Consider the following 21744-nt stretch of genomic DNA (forward strand, 5'->3'; position numbering starts at 1 on the left):
CAGCGTTTTCAGTGAAGGCTGCACGGCACCTATACGTACAGTCGTTAAATAGCTACGTCGATCAACTTCTTGTCACATTTTTCCCTTCGTTGTTATAAGTTTAAGTAGGTCAGAAAGAGGTTAAGCATCATGTGTGGTAAGCTACTTTGTGTACTTTCTCATTTTATTTTAATGAATTAATAGTTTAAAATCATATAATGGTGCTACAAACATCTACTCATTTTTTTACGTTGTTTCACAAAAGTAAAAAGTGTGATTTTAGAGTTCATTAATAATGTTCTATTCGACAACCAGATAGCACTGGCAATAATATAATAGAAATACCTTGTTTTACAGTGGGAGTCTAATAATTGTAAGCTTTGTTTACAACAATCATTAAAATTAAAATTTAACCAATAAGTGTAACTTAGTAACTCCGATCAGGTGAGTTACCAATCCATCTCCTGCTAATTTTCAAACCACCCCTTCACTAACCGGAAAGATGAAATCATTTTTCTGTATAAAACTTGTAGTTGTACTAAGAAATATTAAATAATCAAATCATTGAAACAATATCACATATTATTTCTTTAATGCTCTAATACATGGAAATATTTGTCAATATATTTTAACTTGATACAGTAAGTTATGTCTCATTGAATCACTTGTCCAAGTTTAAAAAGTTATTTTTTAGTAGAATGTGGCATATTCATACATCACTTAGGAATTAATGTACGTTGTAAAGTAATGGTTGTCTCAAATAATTAATATAGTAATATAATTTACACTTGCTATGTAAAACAAATATGTAAAAGTGGGGTTCCAGTGCCTCTGGATGTTTTTGTTTTGTGTTTAATTTCGCGCAAAGCTACACGAGGGCTATCTGCGCTAGCCGTCCCTAATTGAGCAGTGTAAGACTATAGGGAAGGCAGCTAGTCATCACCACCCACCACCAACTCTTGGGCTACTCTTTTACCAATGAATAGTGGGATTGACTATCACATTATAACGCCCCCGCGACTGAAAGAGCGAGCATATTTAGTGCGACAGGGATTCGAACCCGCGACCTTCAGATGACGAGTCGATTGCCTCAACCCACCTGGCCATGTCGGGTCTGTGCCTCTGGAACTTCCACCTAGCTGTTTTCCCTTACGTCATAATTTCAAAATCAGGAACGTCAGCAAAGAATATTAGAAGTTGTGCTATAATTACAAAATACAAAATAGTAAATAAATCGATCTACAAGTATTTTATAGTATATTTTAATTTTTTACTCCAATATCTAAAAACTGATGTACGAAATCGTAAATTAAATAGTTATTATAATAAAAAAACATTATCTTCTAAAATGCCAAAAAACATTCCTTGATGCTCTGGAGCCTTGATTTTTGTTTTTAATTTCACCCAAAGCTACACGAGCGTTATCTGCGCTAGCCGTATTTAATTGAGAAGTGTAAGATTATAGGAAGGCAGCTAGTCATCACCACCTACTGCCGACTCCGGGACTACTCTTTTACAAACAAATCACATTAGAACGCTCCCGTCGCTGAAAGGACGAGCATGTTTGGTGTGCCGGGTTTCGAACCCGCAATTCTCAGATTGAGAATCGAGTGCCTTATCTACCTAGCCATGCCGGGGTATGGAGCCTTGAAAATTTAAGATATGGTTTTAGCTCGTTTTTGATTGAAAAGCAAAGTTTACAAACTGTCATTAGATGTATTTGCACTAAATGGAATGTTTAAGAAAAGTTTGAAGTTAACCATAAAGCTACACAAGGTCTACACAAAGTCTGTGTTCTGCTCACCACGGGTATCGAAATGTAATTTTTAGCGTTGGAAGCCCACAGACACACCGTTGTGCCACTGCGAGGCTTTAAAAAAAACTAACCTGCTTTGCCTCAATGAAATATACATCAAGTCCAGAGCCAGGTTTGGAATTGTGGGGTTCTTTCTGGTCCAAAGTAGATCTCGTTTCTTGTGTAATTTTAGCGCTCAGAGACGAAAATAAATTTCAGAAACATGTAATCGTTCCGTCATTATCACTGAAATAAATAATTCTAGTAAATTTTTCTTAGAATATGTAAAAAAATTATATCCGTGGTATGTACAGTGTTACAAAAGCAAGTATATAATGAGAGCATATCATCAAAGAAAGGAAATCATAAAATTTTAATGGAGATGGAAGTCTGGCTAAGGGCTTGAAATACATGAATTAGGGTTTTTCACATAATGTCACGTTGACTGATAATATAGGAAGACAAGTCGATAAAATATTTTTAGATTGTATACATAGACTCAATACAAATCTGGTATTTGGGTCGATGAGCTGTTGTTGACCTCAATGGAATAACAGGTTTTTGTTCTACGGTATTATACCTTACATATATCAGATATAGGCGTTGAACAGTCTACTGAAAATATAAGCAGACCATAAAAAGTTCCGTATCAGATTCTAAAATGAACTGACTAAATTAAGTAGAATATTACCTTTACCACATTAACAACTATAACAAGTTCCTGTATATATATTTCCATATGTACAAAGAGTAAAAGATTTACCAACTCATCATTTTTGAACAAAATTTTATTTGCTGTTTTTGTTAGCAAAGACTATAACTATAGAAACAGAGTTGATCAATTTTGTCTTGAAATAAAATTTAAGATGCGTTTGTAAATTGTAAAGACTATTTAATCTATTCTTCTGTATTTAAATTTCTGTTGCTAAAAAGTATACACCAATATATTTTAATACACTTGTATTAACAGTTACAGGTTATGTTTTAGTAGAATGCACCTGAAGAAGATGTTAAGCGAAACATTCAGTGTTTGTGTATCCATTTAACGAAAGTAATTTGGTGTTATTAGGTCGTTTGTCACTAGTGCCAATATCTTTTCTGTATTTTGTGAGAATTTGTTTGTTTTGAATTTCGCGCAAAGCTACTCGTGGGCTATCTGCGCTAGCCGTTCCTAATTTAGCAGTGTAAGACTAGAGGGAAGGCAGCTAGTCATCACCACCCACCGCCAACTATTGGGCTACTCTTTTACCGACGAATAGTGAGATTGACCGTAGCATTATAACGCCCCACGGCTGAAAGGGCGAGCATATTTGGTGCTTAACAACAAAATTATAACCTATTACTATTGTTAGTTTATGTATTGAAATTATAACATAAAATGTATACACAACAAAACTGGAAAGATATACACTACTGGCCAAAATCTTAAGGCCAATGAACATAAAGAAAAAATATGCAGTTTGCGTTGTTAGACTCAACCACTTATTTGAGTAGACCTTCAAAAGATGAAAATAAGAAAAGGAAAAATAAAAAAAACTTTTAGCATTTAATAGAGAAAATGTGAACACTATGAAATTATCCTAAATACTAGCTGGCAAAAGTTTAAGACCATACCAAAAAGAAGTCCTAAAGAGGGTAGGAAATGCCCAACAAGAGGTCTCAGTAGTGAGTTGTACAGCCGTCATTGCGAATAACTGCTAACATTCGCTTTGGCATGGTCGAAAAAGCGTTTGCAGAAGGCTGGGTGGAATGGTATTCCAAATGGTGAAGATGGTTTCACGAATATCATGCACTGTTTGGAATTGACGTCCATTTCTATAGACTTCTCTTGCCATCCACACCCAAACATTTTCAATGGGGTTCAGTTCGGGCGAACACGCTGGATGGTCCAAAAGAATCATGTTATTCGGCATGAAAAAGTCCTTTGTCCTGCGAGCATTGTGGATTGCAGCGTTGTCCTGCTGAAAGATCCAGTCATTTCCACACAAGCGAGAGCCTTCAGTCAATAAAGATGCTCTCTCAAACATGCCAATGTAGCCAGCTGCTGTTTGACGCCCTTGTATTACCTGAAGCTCCATTGTTCCATGGAAGAAGAAAGCACCCCAGATCATGATGGAACCTCCTCCACTGTGTCATGTAGAGAATGTCTCCAGTAGGATATCCTTATCGTGCCAGTAATGTTGGAAGCCATCTGGATCATCCAGGTTAAATTTTTTCTCATCAGAGAATAAAACCTTCGTCCATTTTTCTACGTCCCATGTTTGGTGCTTCTCAGCAAAGTTTAACCAGGTTGTTTCGTGATGTGGAAGGAGGCTGTCCTTTGAAGATGTTTACGGTTTTTAAAGCCTTTCTCTCGCTTATGCCGTCTTATTGTTCTTGAGCTGCATTCTGCGTCCGTAAGGGCCTTAATCTGGTTCGACGATCAGCTGGTGTCTTGCCAGATAACCCGTCGAATCCTCCTGCTCAACGCCGGCGAAATTTTCTTGGGCCGACCACTTGAAATTATCGTTCCATATCCCTCAGGGTCTTTTAAGAAATTTGCAACAGCAGTTTTATTACACCCAATCTCACCAGTGATGGCACGTTGAGAGAGACCTTGCTTTTGCAGCTCGACAATTCTACCAGGTTCAAACTCTGTCAACTTTTTAGCCTTTGCCATGTTTTTACCCAATGTAACACAGGAGATGTCAGTGGGGGATGTTGACAACGTTAATACTTGAACACAAATGACTAAATTTCGTTACGTGTTTACCGATTAACGCTTCGTTTCAGTATGGTCTTAAACTTTTGACCAGCTAGTATTTAGGCTAATTTCATAGTGTTCACATTTTACTATTAAATGCTAAAAACGTTTTTTATTTTTATTTTCCCTTTTCTTATTGTCATCTTTCGAAGCTCTACTCAAATAAGTAGTTGAGTCTAACAACGCAAAATGTATTTTTTTCTTTATGTTCATTGGCCTTAAGATTTTGGCCAGCAGTATATTTGTTAGGGACGCTTGACTCGCTATATTAGGGGCACAGGTTCTAATCCCCATCCTACCAAACATGTTCCTCCTTTTCAGCTGTGAAGGCGTTATAAAGTTAAAAAAAGTTAATCCTGCTAATTGTTGGTAAAAGAGTAGCCCAAGTTTTGACGGTGACTGATGATGATTAGCTGTCTTTCCTTTAGTCTTATGCTGTTAAATTAGGGACGGGTAAAGTAGATATCCCTCGTGTAGCTTTGCGTGAAATTCAAGACCAAACCAGATTGTGGAAATAAACGACCTTATAACAATAAAATGCTGTTTTCATTTAGCTAGACACTCAACGTTTTGCTTCTTAGAGGCGTTCACTAAAACACAAACCTAAATAAAATAAATTAAATCATGAGGTTAAGAAAGTTTGTTTTTTTTGAGAACTTTGGTTATATAACATAAAATAGCTTAAGAAACGACTTTAAAGTTGAATACGTATTTTTACTTTCATAATAAATTTTATACACTTGTTTAGGTTTTCATTTTCGGTTGATTATACTAACATTTTATTCTTCATACAGTTTCAATGCACACCCTCTCACTACCTCCTTGAACCCCCGTCACTAAAACCGTAATGAGCAAATAGTAATCGAACTATTCTATCATGATAACTGCATTTTGGCTTTTACGACTCCATCTCGTTCGAGAAATAAAGTTTATGATAATGACTTTAAACATCATTAACGAAAGACAAAATTAATTCAGTGGGACAGTTACAGGGGAAAATATCTAGGCGATCAGGATTCCCTGGTTTATGTTTTCAGAAAAGAGTACAATTCCTGGATTTTACAGTTACAAACAGTTTAATTGGTAAAATCCAGTGAAGAACTATCTGTATGGATCAAATAATTAATGGTAGTTAAACGATTTAGTTTGACTGTTGATCATTGGAATGTAAAAGTTAGTGTAAGTTATTTTCCGCTTCAACAAAGTATAAGATTGTGCATCATATTATTATTACATTACCTTTATCAGCAGGTTTAATTATGGCGTGTGGCATTTTACGGTGCAAAGCAATCAGGCGATCTGTGAGGTTTAATTATGATGTCTCGTTGCTTAAAAAGTTTGTGTAAGGTTTTATGTTAACCAGAAGTAAGATTAATGTGTTATATTTATTTTGTAAATCTAATTTATTTGTTTCATTAAGACATTTTTGAACAAAATGTTATAAATTAGTGGAGATTCCACAGGCTGGTATCCACGTCTGTATCCTTTTATTGTATCAGAGTAGTAGCCCTAATTAGGAGATAGACCTATATGTTGAGGATTTGGCCCTGATGGAGAAAAAGCATCATTTGGGGTAGTTATTTTGATGAAGGGTTTCTGATCTACATTTTGGGTTTAGTTGTCACTTATGTTGAGATAAGATTTTTCACAAAGAGATGAATTACATAAGGGATCTTAGGTATGTTTGTAAGAGATTGGTTTGAAAGATTTGTTAATATTACATATTACCCTTTAATTGTTTCCGGCAGCCGTATGCTTTGGCATAAACATTCAGAAACAAATAACTTTCTTTCACACAACTTCTGCAACAAAAGATAATCATCTAAAAACAAACAAATAAAAGGTTCAGAACATCCTTTCGGAATCTCACCAATCAGAACATTATAGTTATTTAATGACAGCTTATAAGAAAACAGTTTTAATGCCCCAGAACATTAGTGATTTGTTCCACTTTCATCAACACTTCATAAATCTAAATTGCTAGATCTTTACATTACAAGCTTCAGTTATGGCATCAGAGAAATATTTCCGAATAATTAAGTACTTTGATATCAAACCTAATGTTATGAATCAAAAGACCCTCTTTTGTACGGAGGTTTCATTTAAAAAATTAGAATGAACAAAAGGTCACATTCTCCTTGGTCATGTCCTATTAAATAAGCCCATATTTGTAGGCATCTGCAACATGTCTCCATCACGCGATCCTAACGCGCCCGATTTTGTATGAGACTTGTAGAAAAGTATCTATGCACTAAATTTCATGTAAATTGGCCAAAGTATGACCGATTAATTAACCATAGACCACGAAATGATGCACTTTTGTGAGCTCTTCTCCTCCTGAAAAAGACCAAAACTGGCAAATTCAACTTTTTGTTTGTAAATGTTTTCAACGCACGAAAATTTGTATTTGTACCAACATTAATCTTGATTCCTGTAAATATGAATGCACAGGAAACTAATATACACACTTACGGGTTGTTTTACTTTTGACCCACAAATCCTTAAAACGACCTAAATCAAGACAAAAACAATGAAAATGTACCTTGTCTCTCTGTCTAGAAATGGAAGAACGGCGGTCGATTAAAAGGTATTTGGAAGGAGTTAAAAAATGAAACAATATGGAAACAGTATGTCTGTGTAAACGTAAATATACTTGACTTAGTCGGCGATCTCAAGTTAACATGTTCATTTATACGTGTTATTAGTTTCCTGTTTATAGTTACTACACCCTTGCTTACAGCAAGGACAAGTAATTTATAAACTACTAACAATGACTGTAAAGTTGGTATTAGTTCCTTAAATTTGAGAAAAAAAAAGTAGGTGACAGTGAGATTTAAAGGCACATACTGATCAAACCTTTTATAGCTGATACACCGTCACAAAAAAATTGTTCGTAGTTTCTACTGATAAATGATAAATGGTTTCTATTTTTTCCTACTTGTCGGAACTGTATCAAGATGTCGGTTAAGCACCACGCCTAAACTAACGAGTGGGCGTTAGGCTTAAAGTGTCGAAGCCAACATTTTATACTTCGTATTGACGTTTAATGATACACAAAACTTTTTGTTTTCGGTGTATTATATGTTTAACTTTAAACTATAGTTAGACAACCGATAAGTGCTCTTTCGAAGTAATCGTGAATTTAGTTTTAATTATTTCTATTGAAATATTAGAAACTATACTGTTGCTACTTCATTCTGATGCGATTTTTACAGTCCTCTATTTTAATTTAGGGCCGAATCTGTGTTATTTATTTAATGTTGTTTCTCTGAGGACCTCCATTGACTCAGCGGTAAGTCTGAAAGCTTATAAAGCTAAAAACCGGAATTTGATACCCGAGACGGATACAGATAGCCCCTTGCATAGCTTTGTGCTTAATAACAAAAAAAAACATTGTCGTGAAAAACAATACTATTAGGAATTATGAACTTAAGATTTATGCTTATCAGAAATGTAAACTTACATGATATTGACGTGTGCTCGCTTATTTATTCTTTTATTTAATGAGAACCAATACAATTTGATGCACACCCAACAAAGCAAACATATCTCTCTGTGACCCCAGAATATACATCGAATCTATAAATAAACACCTTAATAAATTTTGAGAAGTAGATATAGAACGGTGACTGTATTTCAAGATAGGATAATGGTGTTAAGGATGTACCACAAAAAGCAACTGGATAGATTACGCGATTTGTGTTCGGAATAAACGATTTACTAATAATTTGTTTGTCAAGTTAAGTCCAAATATTTCTTTTCGTACAGTTGTCGTTTTGTGAAGTTAAAAACATATTTCTGTTAACCGCTTCATTTCATAGTTTATTACCCTAGAAATAATGTTTAAACCACGTGCTCACCTACTGATTATGTATGTCAAAATCCATATATGGTCTTCATCGCCCTGTGTTGGAAAGAAATTTTAATTATTGTTTTGTGAAAGACATAACTCAGATAACCAAAAATATGCATTACATTAATCTTATACCAGATTATAAAGATTACAAAGAATAAAGAATGCATTGTCAACCAATCTCGTGAATATGTGAAGAAATACTTCAGGTCATATAGAACCATCAGTATTGATTTCAGCAGAATATTTTAAAAGTTAAAATTTGGTTTTCTGTTACATATTTAGAATGCTGAGAAAAGAACTTTCTACAAACCTAAGTAAGAAGATTGTTCAGAAGCACAATTCCAGAGAATGCTATAAATCAGTTTTAAAGGTTCTCAATTTGTCATTAATTATTGTGGAATATGTTGTGAAGAAATGGAAAGTGTGTCTCACTACCTTAACCTTTTCAATATCAGGCCAATCTAGGAAAGTCTGCACTCGAACAAGCAAATGCAGCTGTCAAGCTAACAGTGACACTAAAGAAGCTGCAGTCTTCAGTAGTATCAACTGGAGTTACTGTACACACCTCGACAGTATCATGTACCTTACACAAAAAAGGTTTGTGTGGTAGGATGGCAAGAAGGAAACCACTACTGATGAAGTTGTATCTTAGATCGCTAATGAACTAAGCCTGTAAACGTATCGATGTGGCAGGACGTTCTGTAGTAATATATGACAAAAACAGGACTCTTTGGTTGAATGACCAACCGTATGCATGATGGAAACCTAAAACTGCTCATGATCCGACAAATACAGTAACAGTTGTCAAGCATGGTGGGGGAAGGGGTTCATAATTCTGTTGTGGTGTTTTTCTGCAGCTGGCACTGCAGTATTTGCACGTATTCAAGGGATCATGGCAGTGCAAAATATGCACAGATGTTGGATGTAAGTCTGAAAAAAATCATCTGAAAAACTAAAACTTGGTCGAAGTTTTATATTTCAACAGATCCCAAACTCAGATGAAAAGCAAACTAAGCTAAATCCCAGACCTAAATTAACTCTAAAATCTGTAAAGAGACTTGAAGATTTCTGTGTGTCGAAGATAGCCTTCCAGTTTACAAAGAACTGGATGATATCTGCAAGCAGAAATTGGTAGAAATATATCCAGCATACTGTGGAAAGCGTGTGAAAGGTTATCCAATACAACTTTCAACTGCCATTATTGCCAAAAGAACTTCAACCAAATATCAATTGTTAAGGAGTGAAGACTTTTGCAAAATGTGATTTTAAGATTTTTTATTCTACAACAGTAAACTGAGTATATGTCGGGTGTTTTCTTATAGCAAAGACACATTGAGCTATCTGGTGATGCTACCGACAGGAATCGAATGCCTGATTTGAGTGTTGTAATTCCGAAGACTTACCGCTGTACCAACGGGGACTAAACTAAATAACATTGCACCTTTGTAATCATTAAGTATGGTCTGGATTATTATAACAAATATTTTTGGCCATTCGAGTTATGTTTTTCACAGAAAAATAATGAAAAGTTGTTACCACCACAAGGGGGTGAAGACTTTTGCAAGGCAGTGTATATTCTTTGACAGCACATACAGCAAAAGCAACACATAAACAAAACGATAACTCGGCATTTTGTAAAAGGTTTTCAAGGAAAAACAAAATGTTATTGAAGAATTTAAGTTTCATAAATTTTATACTTGATGTATTTGTGTCAGCGTGGCCTCAAAGAAATAAGTTGTTCTCTGCTGAGGTTTCTACAAACGGTCACCTCATTTCTCTCTTACTGAGCTTAGCTCCATTTACTTTACATGCTGACCGTTCTTTCCTATTCTCTCAGGCCCGGTATGGCTAGGTGGTTAAAGCATTCAACTCGTAATTCGTCACACCAAACATGTTCGTCCTTTTAGCCGTGGGGGTGTTGTATGTTACAGTCAATCCCACTATTCGTTGGTAAAAGAGTAGCCCATGAGTTGGCTGTGGGTGGTGATGACTAGATGCCTTCTCTCCAGGCTTACACTGTCAAATTAAGAACGGCTAGCGCAGATAGCCCTTGTGTAGCTTTACGTGAAATTCAAAACAAACAAACAAACAAACCTATTTTCTCTAACTTCTGTGGCTTATTGTGGGTTAACTTTGGAAAGTATCTCAAACAAATAAAACTAGATAAGAATTGGAGTAGCTTGTCGGAACTTTATACTGTTTGAGGTCTATTAAATACTACTCTGAATAACAATAACAAAAAAACACGTTTACGTTTTTCTAATGGATCATTTATTTGTCTAGAATGCTATCCCACAGTAAACTAGAACCGGTTTAAATGTTTGAACTGGTGATGATGATATTGAAGGATTTTAATAAATGTGCAAAATAAAAGAGTTTATTAAAATTTAAAAGTTAGATGATTAGAAGATATTATTAACTAAAAATTACAATCGGTTTATACAGAGTTGAAAATGTTTAAATCGGAAGGTTTTTGCTCTGTTCAGCTAGCAACTTAAGTTAGCTTATAATATTTCCTGTAATACAGCAGCAAATTAGTGAAAGTCGTTTACCTTTTAAAGTAATGGAAATTTTTAAGGCAATTTTGTCATATTCATTATTAATGGGAAAACACTGTTACATAAATAATAATAATAAACGATACTAGTACATGTATAACTACTGAAACTCTTTGCCGTTTATAGAATAATTATCCTGTTTATATAATGATTTCTTGTTCTGAATAATGTATGAAAAATAGCGTTAATACAAGACGAGAGAAATATTGTTGGTAAGTATCAAAGGCTGAGTACCTTACATTAAAATGGTGTTTAATGAACAAATCAGCTGGTAACCGTGGCAACTACAACCGATATAATGTCGAGATGTGATAGCATGTTATTAAACCTGATTTCTGACACTGTTTGGTGTTATGTAAGTAGTGTGATGCCAATAAAGTGGGTTGCTTTTCAGAAGGGCGTGAAACGGCCTTTTCCGATTCAAAATATTGATACACCCAGAATATAAATATGCGTTCAGGTCTGTGATTTAAAATTTCCAAGACGAGGATATTTCTTCTACTTGCCACCAAGAGGCACAGCGGTATGTCTTGGGGCTTACAACGCTCGAAACCGGGTTTCGATACTCATGGTAGGCAAAGCACAGATAGCTCATTGTGTAACTTTGTACTTAACTACAGATAATACAATACGATAATAATCTTCTACTTAATGGCATTTGAAAAGAAAAGAACTTCGGGAAGAAGGGCCATGAAGAAAGACACCTGCAGCAAGTTCTGTCCCAAACGTAGTACGCAAAATGTTGCGTCTTGTAATAGGTGAGACTGCAAAGACCAGAGGTAAAAGCCCTTCATAAGTACCAAGCAACATAATAAAGAATAATCTCTGTGTTGGACAATTACACAAGTTTCTTCCATAACTTAACTTGTTCAACAACTGCATGTCTTGAGCAGCAAGAGAATGAAACGGATATTCAAGCTTAAAACTTGTTTATTTTCGGATATACAGAATATAATATTTCTAACCAGTGTAGCTGATGAAACTTTGTGATTCATAATATACTCTATGTCCGACAATAAACAAATTACAGTCAATATCCATGTGTACCATGTTAATCACAGTTCCAAGTCAAACAACTAATAATATGCATTACAGTCAGTATTAATGTGTTTCATGTTAGTCGTGAGAAGTCAAACAGTCAATATCAATGTATACCATGTTAGTCACAGTGACAAGTGAAACAACTCATCATGTACATTACAGTCAATGTGTACCATCTTAGTCACGGTGACAAGTCAAACAACTAATAATGTACATTACAGTCAGTGTCAATGTGTACCATGTTAGTCAAAGTGACAAAACAAACAACTAATAATCTACATTACAGTCAATATCAATGTATACCATGTTAGTCACAGTGACAAGTCAAACAACTAATATTGTGCATTACAGTCTGTATCCATGTGTACCATGTTAGTCACAGTGACAAGTCAAACAACTCGTCATGTACATTACAGTCTGTATCCATGTGTACCATGTTAGTCACAGTGACAAGTCAAACAACTCGTCATGTACATTACAGTCTGTATCCATGTGTACCATGTTAGTCACAGTGACAAGTCAAACAACTCGTCATGTACATTACAGTCTGTATCCATGTGTACCATGTTAGCCACAATGACAAGTCAAACAACTAATATTGTGCATTACAGTCAGTGTGAATGTGGACCATGTTAGTCACTGTGATGAGTCAAACAATTTATCATGTACATTACAGTCTGTATCCATGTGTACCATGTTAGCCACAGTGACAAGTCAAACAACTAATATTGTGCATTACAGTCGGTGTGAATGTGGACCATGTTAGTCACTGTGATAAGTCAAACAATTTATCATGTACATTACAGTCAATATCAATGTATACCATGTTAGTCACAGTGACAAGTGAAACAACTCATCATGTACATTACAGTCAATATCAATGTATACCATGTTAGTCACAGTGACAAGTGAAACAACTCATCATGTACATTACAGTCAGTATCAATGTATACCATGTTAGTCACAGTGACAAGTGAAACAACTCATCATGTACATTACAGTCAATATCAATGTATACCATGTTAGTCACGGTGACAAGTCAAACAACTAATAATGTACATTACAGTCAGTGTCAATGTGTACCATGTTAGTCAAAGTGACAAAACAAACAACTAATAATCTACATTACAGTCAATATCAATGTATACCATGTTAGTCACAGTGACAAGTCAAACAACTAATATTGTGCATTACAGTCTGTATCCATGTGTACCATGTTAGTCACAGTGACAAGTCAAACAACTCGTCATGTACATTACAGTCTGTATCCATGTGTACCATGTTAGTCACAGTGACAAGTCAAACAACTCGTCATGTACATTACAGTCTGTATCCATGTGTACCATGTTAGTCACAGTGACAAGTCAAACAACTCGTCATGTACATTACAGTCTGTATCCATGTGTACCATGTTAGCCACAATGACAAGTCAAACAACTAATATTGTGCATTACAGTCAGTGTGAATGTGGACCATGTTAGTCACTGTGATGAGTCAAACAATTTATCATGTACATTACAGTCTGTATCCATGTGTACCATGTTAGCCACAGTGACAAGTCAAACAACTAATATTGTGCATTACAGTCGGTGTGAATGTGGACCATGTTAGTCACTGTGATAAGTCAAACAATTTATCATGTACATTACAGTCAATATCAATGTATACCATGTTAGTCACAGTGACAAGTGAAACAACTCATCATGTACATTACAGTCAATATCAATGTATACCATGTTAGTCACAGTGACAAGTGAAACAACTCATCATGTACATTACAGTCAGTATCAATGTATACCATGTTAGTCACAGTGACAAGTGAAACAACTCATCATGTACATTACAGTCAATATCAATGTATACCATGTTAGTCACGGTGACAAGTCAAACAACTAATAATGTACATTACAGTCAGTATCAATGTATACCATGTTAGTCACAGTGACAAGTGAAACAACTCATCATGTACATTACAGTCAATATCAATGTATACCATGTTAGTCACGGTGACAAGTCAAACAACTAATAATGTACATTACAGTCAGTATCAATGTATACCATGTTACGATTTTTTTTTTTTTTTTTTTTTTTACAAATCGGGAAGAAAAATTTACTTAGATCAAATTACTATTTCGTTTAGTATAATGAACATTTATTATTGTTATGTTAGGGTTTTAAAACGATCAATAAGACAGCGCGATTGGTCTAGAGAAATCTATAGCCAGTGGTTGTCAACATTTCAGGCAAAACAAAATGTGACCCGATTTTAATAAAATTGATACGTTAATATAAAGGTGAAAAATCCGTACTTAATGGAGAAAAATGGGCATTTTCGGATTCAGCGTACAAGAGCTGCTGTAGAACATGTAAAAATGTCAAGATGATAAAACCACCACAGGCCTGTATAATTTGATCTTGTTTATTTGACCGAAAGTTTCGTTATTTACTAAAATTTTGACACAAATACGTTCGATAATTACTAGATGTTAAATATTATGTTTTATAAATACTAAATGTTAAATATTATGTTTTATAATTACTAAATGTTAAATATTATGTTTTATAATTACTATATGTTAAATATTATGTTTTATAATTACTATATGTTAAATATTATGTTTTTTAATTACTAGATGTTAGAGATTATGATTTATAATTACTATATGTTAAATATTATGTTTTTTAATTACTAGATGTTAGAGATTATGATTTATAATTACTAGGTCGTGACGAACAGCGTTTATATTCCTAAGTTAGACATAATTGTCTCGGTTTGTCCAAACTGTTGCTAAAATATGCATGGAATTACACCATCAATCAAAACAAACTTCTTTTCTCATGGGCAAATTTCATACAAGTTTGGCTATCTTGCTTGCGATAACCTCAAAACTTTTGGTGATAAACCTCTGGTAATAACTCATATGCTTTAATTATTGTTGCTTTAACCTTATTACAACTGGTGCAGTCTTCTAGAAACAGAGCAGCATAAGCCTCTTGGGCTTTATTACTCAAAACATTCTGTAATAATAATGGCCATTTTTCGGTGGCCATTTCATGGTTTGGGCAATTTTCTCAAAATGTTGGAAGTGCTTATCAACTTCATTTTCATTAAATGGTGGTTATTTAATATATTGATTGAGTTCAAAGTTCTCATTTTGCTTTAGTTGATCGGAGTTGAAACTAACTTCCAGTTCTTTCAGTCTAATTTTCTTTCCGGCTTCAATACGAGCTTTTCCGGCCTCGAGACGTTTTCTCTTTGCTTCAATTCGGCTTAAATGTAGGCTTGCTATTTCTCTTTTTTCGGACTTGTTAAAGCTCAATTTGTTTGAGTTTTAACTGGATTTCTAAGTTATCTTTTTTACTCTAATTGTTTATTGGAAACAATGGAGTATTACCCTAATGCTTTCCCAGACAACATATCATCATCGACTAGCATTTCAACAATACACTTTCTAGTTTATATTTTCTCATTGATATTTTTAACTTCTAATTTTAAAATTTTGGCAATCTCGAGCAATTCACTTTTGTTATATTTCTCTAGTTGTTCGATGGAGGGTGATTCAAAAAAACTTTTATCATGGCTGATCGTATTATCGTATTATTATTTCAATTTTAGCTCCTTAGTAGCTCAGCGGTATGTCTGCGGACTTACAACGTTAAAAATGTGTAGCTTTGTGCTTAGTTCAAAACAACAACGTTTTAATTTATTTCGAATTTTTTCTCTTATTCGGACACAAACCTCCAATATATTATGTTAGATATGTTACACATATTACCGCTTCAAATAACTGGAATTCTAATTTGAGCATAGTGATTACTTAAATGTTAATATGTATCAAATTTATATTACTTGCCAACAAGATTGATACACACAATTATATTCCAGCGTTGTGTACATTTCAATATTTTTTTAAATTAAAGAAATGAAACGTTCGTTCTTCCTTTTTATTTTGTTTTAATACTGTCCGATGTTTCGTAATTCGAAACACATTACTTGTGATCTTAGGCTTATCGTCAATATAATCTTGACTGCTGCAGTTCATGTACAGTTACTTCTCATTGTAATTCCTCTCAGCTACGACCTCTAAAATGTCCTTACTCTGCACTTATTATACCTTACAAGGATGTTTTTTTTTTTTGTTTTGTTTTTGAATTTTGCACAAAGCTACTCGAGGGCTATCTGTGCTATCCGTTCCTAATTTAACAGTTTAAGACTCGAACGAAGACAGCTAGTCATCACCACCCACCGCCAACTCTTGGGCTACTCTTTTACCAACGAATAGTGGGATTGACTGTGACATTATAACGCCCCCATGGCTGAAAGGGCGAGCATGTTTGATATGACGAGGATTCGAACCTGCGACCCTCGGATTACAAGTCGAGTGCCTTAATCACCTGACCATGCCGGGCCCGTTGCTGAGGGACATAAAATATAAAACAATTAATAAATCCGTGATGACGAGAAAACCCACTTGTAGAAAAAATTATACATTTAAAAACGGCTGGTATGGTTTAAAAATAATCTATGCCCTATCGAAAACATCAATAATTTCGTATTCAATAGATATGATAATTCCTTTAAAGTTCTTGACTTCATGTTGTGAGTTTTGAGCTTACATTTTTGTTAATTAGGGACCAAAAGTTAACAATAAATGGAAAGCCATTTTTCGTTGTTTTTTTTGTGTAGTTGATTGTCAAGTCAGTATGTCTGGTTTTCTTAAGTACAATATTTAGGGGTAAGAATAAATAACGTAAACTGTTAGTATTCGTAACAATTTTACAAACGAATACTTTTGTAAACATGTATGTTTTTTCCGCTCACATTTATTAGGAATTTTTGCTTACTTGAATTATTTGGAGCCACGCACAAGACGAGAAATCTTAGAATACCTGATCAAAGGACTTCAGAGATTAGAATATCGTGGATACGACTCAGCTGGTATGTATGGTTTTTGAGAGACTTTTTTCTATTGAGCTCAAGAGTTTAATATATGCATTTTAATTAGTTTTAATATCATACAGTCTTTTAATGAAGTAGAAAAGTAGTAAAACACAAAAAAGCTGTTATTTCAAATGGAATTTATTAAATCCAATAATTTTAATTTAGCTACAAAAAATACGTCAAGAATATAAATCTGTGTGTGTGTGTGTATATAGATACTCACACATATATACATATAATTACAAATACCTTAGGGTTTCTCTATTTTTTCTGGTGATAAAAAATGTTTTATACCGTCAAGTTATGGAAAAACAAAACGTTTTTAATATTCCGAATATCACTTTATTATTTGTCGATTATTACTTGAAACCAGGTTTATATAGATCAAAGTTTCCTGTAATAAATTTCGTGTACAGAAAGTTCCACGAACTTGTATCATTTTTATGATAAATGTGTTTTTGTGTAGAAGATGTGAAAAAAGTAAAAAACAGACTTGTCATAGTAACTAAAATATTGTAATTTTTAAAGGAAAGATAAAATACAGTTGATAGGTAAAAATCGAAACTCAGTTACTAAGCATACAATAATCCTTAACTTTTGGATAATAGTGAAAATGGTGCACACTGGAGAGCTATAAGAATATGAGGAATAAAATTATATGTTTATTATTTATCGTATTGAGGCTGCCCCACTTATAGTACTGCAGCTTATTTTGTTCTCGATTAGACATTCATTGATGTACAGCGGTGGCCAAAAGTCGTCCCCTTTAATATGTTGTTAATTTATTATATCTTTTGTTAGATAACAGAAACATACTTAAAACTATATGTTTTTTAGAACACACTCGACGAGGTCTGTTCAAAATACTATATAAAATCCTAATTTTAACACAGGCTTTTATAAATACCCGAACTTTTCATAATTTTAGTTACATATTCATACAAAATGTGTCGTGCACCTGCAGTAGTTTCTTACATCTTCTTGTATCTGTCAGGCTACAAAATAATCAAACAAGTTTCTCTGCAGTTGTAGAGTCATTAAAAGATATCTTAAAAATAAGAGAATTGATGTTATGAAATGGCCAGATTGATCATCTGATATCAATCTGATTGAAAATTTATGGGGTGAATTAAATTGATTAACGAAAGATCGCGAGCCAAACACGGATGATGAACTTTTTGAAGTACTCAAAGAAGGGTGTCACTCAGTCACTCAGGAATATCTATACAAACTCACTGAAAGCATACCACATTGATGTGAAATAATACTGAAATCAAAGAAAATGCCGATGAATATTAGTTTATAAAATTGGTGTGTTTTATTTCGAGTTTTATTTTTACATTCGATTATTGCAAAGAAACTAGTTTGATCATTTTATAAGCTAATTCGAATAAGAAAATCTAAGAAACTACAGCAGATACACAGTTTGTTTTATAAGAAAAATATAATTAAAATTATGAAGCGTTCAGGTATTTACGAAAGCCAGTGTTAAAATTAAGATTTGAGATCATATTTGAACAAATCTCGTTGAGTGCGTTCTAAAAATGTATAGTTTCACGTACTTCTATGTTATCAAATAAAAGATATAACAAATTAACATTTTTAATGTGGAATCACTTTTTATGTCCACCCCATGTATATTTAGGTAGATTACTTTTTCTTAATTGATGTTAACGCTTAACAACTAAATTTAGATATAAAAGAGTAATGATCGAAATCGCAACATTTCTGTTTATTTATTGTTGTTTCAATATAATTTAAATGTTGTATGGATTAACAACAAAAAAAAAACAAACAAGCAAAGTGAAATATCACATTTAAATATAAAGATTTTAGTAACTTACAAACTTTCCTGGTTTTCAAGAACCTTTTCTTACAAAAAAAAAAAAAAAACATTTATATAAGAAACGAACGATATCATACACATTACTTTTGTTAAGACACGTAGTAACAACATTCCACCACGATAACCACTTTGTTATGAAAGGAGCGGTGGTTCAATCTGATAAACAAGTCTTCTAACTATAACCTTTTCTGGAATCTTGCCAATATATATTAGGATTCGACAGCCTTCAAGATGAAGGTAATCCTTCAAGGGTGTCAGCATAATTCCATATTTCAGAAATGTTACCAGTTGCCGAGCTAGGAAGATATCTCTTTCAAGGACTTGATTTTTGTAAGCTTTTAAAAGCCGAGACCTGAAGCTTCATCTTTAATATATTTTGTATCTCATTCAAACTAAATATAGCATCCATTACTGCATGTAGTTGTAGTTAAAATAGGTATTTCGGTATTTTGAACCTCTTTTATATATCATCATGATCATATTGGTTAATGTATCTGCACATGAAAGCCATTTTCCAGGTTCCTCTACTTGCCATAAACTTGTGAGAGCACCATAATGAAATACTTATGAGATTGGTCTTGTTCAATAGCTCATTCCATTTCATATCTCGTACGTTGAAAGCTGAATGCTTTGAAATAACAGAAGCTCTAGCAATCCTGTTTCATCTCCCAGTGGCACAGCGGTATGTCTATGGACTCACAGGTTTGGATACCTATTGTGAGCAGAGCACACATAGCCCATTGTGTAACTTTGTGCTTAAATCCCAACAAACAATCCTGTGTCCTAAGACAATGATTGATCATGCTTTACGTGCATGAACTCAACATAGGCTTGACTGTGTGCTTTAAAAGCTTTGTCAGTGTCACTGTTCTGTTAGTATGGGATGTATTTTTACACAACTTGTTGCCTTGAATGTTTGGGGTGAAACGGATTTACTGTTGTATATTTAATTTAGTTCCTGTATAATTTCTTTTTTTGCAAGCTCCCCGCACCCGTTGTAGAGAATTCTTGAAAGTGAAATGCAACAATACTTATTTGACGAAAATGCGCGAGAATATCTATCATACTAACTCGCGTGAATCCTATAAAAAGGGGCTAGCCGAGAGACGAAAAAAAGTAATGATATGGAACAGTTACAGTCAGGGTCTAGGAAGCTGTAATTGTGATTAACGTTTATTAATCGGAAAACTATATAATTTGACCAGGAACGTTATAGGTTTCTGACATTACAAACCATTCAACTTCAGTGAATTACTTCGAACGTTATTATTTCTACGAAGACATTAAATATCTTTGCTAGAAGGAGCCAGCTAATACTCGGTGTGTGGTCAGCCAACAAAAAAGAGCGTCAGCTTAGACGAGACGTGACAATATTAACTCAAAATTAATTTGTTCGTCGTGGACCTGGACTATTGATAAAATTTTCATTTCTAGACCGGAAGTAGGACGCGGTATAGTTTCTAAGTTTGTAAAACTCTTGTATATAAACCATACTTTGTAATTATAATTGTTATTATAAATTGTATTGTTTTTTGGTTTATATTAAAATATACTTGTGTTAAAAAAGGAAAATGTGTATATCACACTCATTGGCAAATAACATAAACTTAATACATATTAACATTTAATTAACTTCTAAGCTCAAATACAAAGTTCCGTTTATTTGAGATAGTAATGCGTCACATATATAACGTAAAAAATCAGATACTCGTCCGAAATAAACAATAATACCTAACAATAAGCGTGTGGAAAACATAATGCTACTTTTGTTGTCCAACAATCATAAAAGACGTATTATCCCACTCAAGTTATTTGAAAATTTAAGATCAGCCAGAAGTGTAGACTACAGGATCACTTATTTCTATAACCTTTCTCACAACTTTATATTTAAACTACCTTAGACTTCATAAACATGGCCTTGGATCACAAAAATTTCGTTGATATCACATTATATATGTTGCTCTGCATTGTTTCTAGATTAGTTTCAAGTGGGTCTACAACTAACCACGCTATTATGATTCCATTCCATAGCTAAATTAACCGTAGGATACTTGAATACAATAACTTGTGTATGAAATATAAAGTCAATGAAAAAAGAATCTCAGAATTATTAGGTGCTTAGTACTGTGAATGTAAGAAATATCCTAGATTTTACTGTTCTGTAACTTGCATCTTTCATAAGAGGCCCACACTAATGTCTTATAGAACAAAATAAGAATCAATGTTCCCCACGGGCTCCCATGTCACGTTTCCACTTTTGGTGTTAACATCATAGTGTTCTATGCTAGTAGCAAAGGGAAAAAAATCAGGGTGTATTTATAAACATTATGATTAAAATACCAAAATGATAATGATCTATTTATACAAGTCATTAACTGGGCCTTATTTGAAATACCACTAGCCTTCATCTGAACCCTCTGAATATTTAAATAAGTAATATATTATTCCTAAAGTAAGGTTTAACTAGAATTTTAAAGATATAGTTATCTCGTGTGAATTGTTATCGGTATGTCTATAAAAACACCCTAAAGTGTACAAGTTCTTCAGATGGAAAAAGAGACTCTGCTAGCTTCCAGCCTAAAAGTTTTTTTTATTTTTCTAAAAGCATGATTTATTTATGGAATACGTACCATTGAAAGTAGTGAAGGTTTGTACTTTGGAAGAATTGAAAAAGAAATTTGATAGTTTCTCGATAAATGAAGGGTACTTTTAATTTTATTTTTATCCAGTACAGGTTTGTGCAGCCTTGAAAGCCTTATGTTGTCTTAATGTAGTATGCCATTCATTTGCAGCATACTACTTAACAAAACATTTCAAAAAGACTTACTTGCCACCGGTTTATACCATGTTATCAAAATAAAAAAACAATAGAGAGCCAAAATTTTATTGTATCTAATGGCGTATTATACTTCATTGTTTCCTGTGTAAAGAATTGTCTGTTCCGACTTCAATTCAAAAGGTTTTTTTTTTTGTTATACGATTCA

At 33.7% G+C, this 21744-nt stretch overlaps 1 protein-coding gene across 1 annotated transcript in view; it reads left to right on the forward strand.

The window, feature by feature from the left end:
- LOC143253643 (glutamine--fructose-6-phosphate aminotransferase [isomerizing] 2-like) overlaps window positions 1-21744 on the forward strand; it is an 80375-nt gene continuing 58631 nt past the window's right edge. Inside the window, exons 1-2 of the mRNA XM_076507834.1 lie at window positions 1-136; window positions 16804-16911. Coding sequence (XP_076363949.1) covers window positions 130-136; window positions 16804-16911 — 115 coding nt within the window. The 5' untranslated portion in view covers window positions 1-129. The remainder of the gene's footprint in view (window positions 137-16803; window positions 16912-21744) is intronic.

Source organism: Tachypleus tridentatus, chromosome 6 (assembly GCF_004210375.1).
Source record: "Tachypleus tridentatus isolate NWPU-2018 chromosome 6, ASM421037v1, whole genome shotgun sequence".
In the NCBI taxonomy this organism is placed as follows: domain Eukaryota; kingdom Metazoa; phylum Arthropoda; class Merostomata; order Xiphosura; family Limulidae; genus Tachypleus; species Tachypleus tridentatus.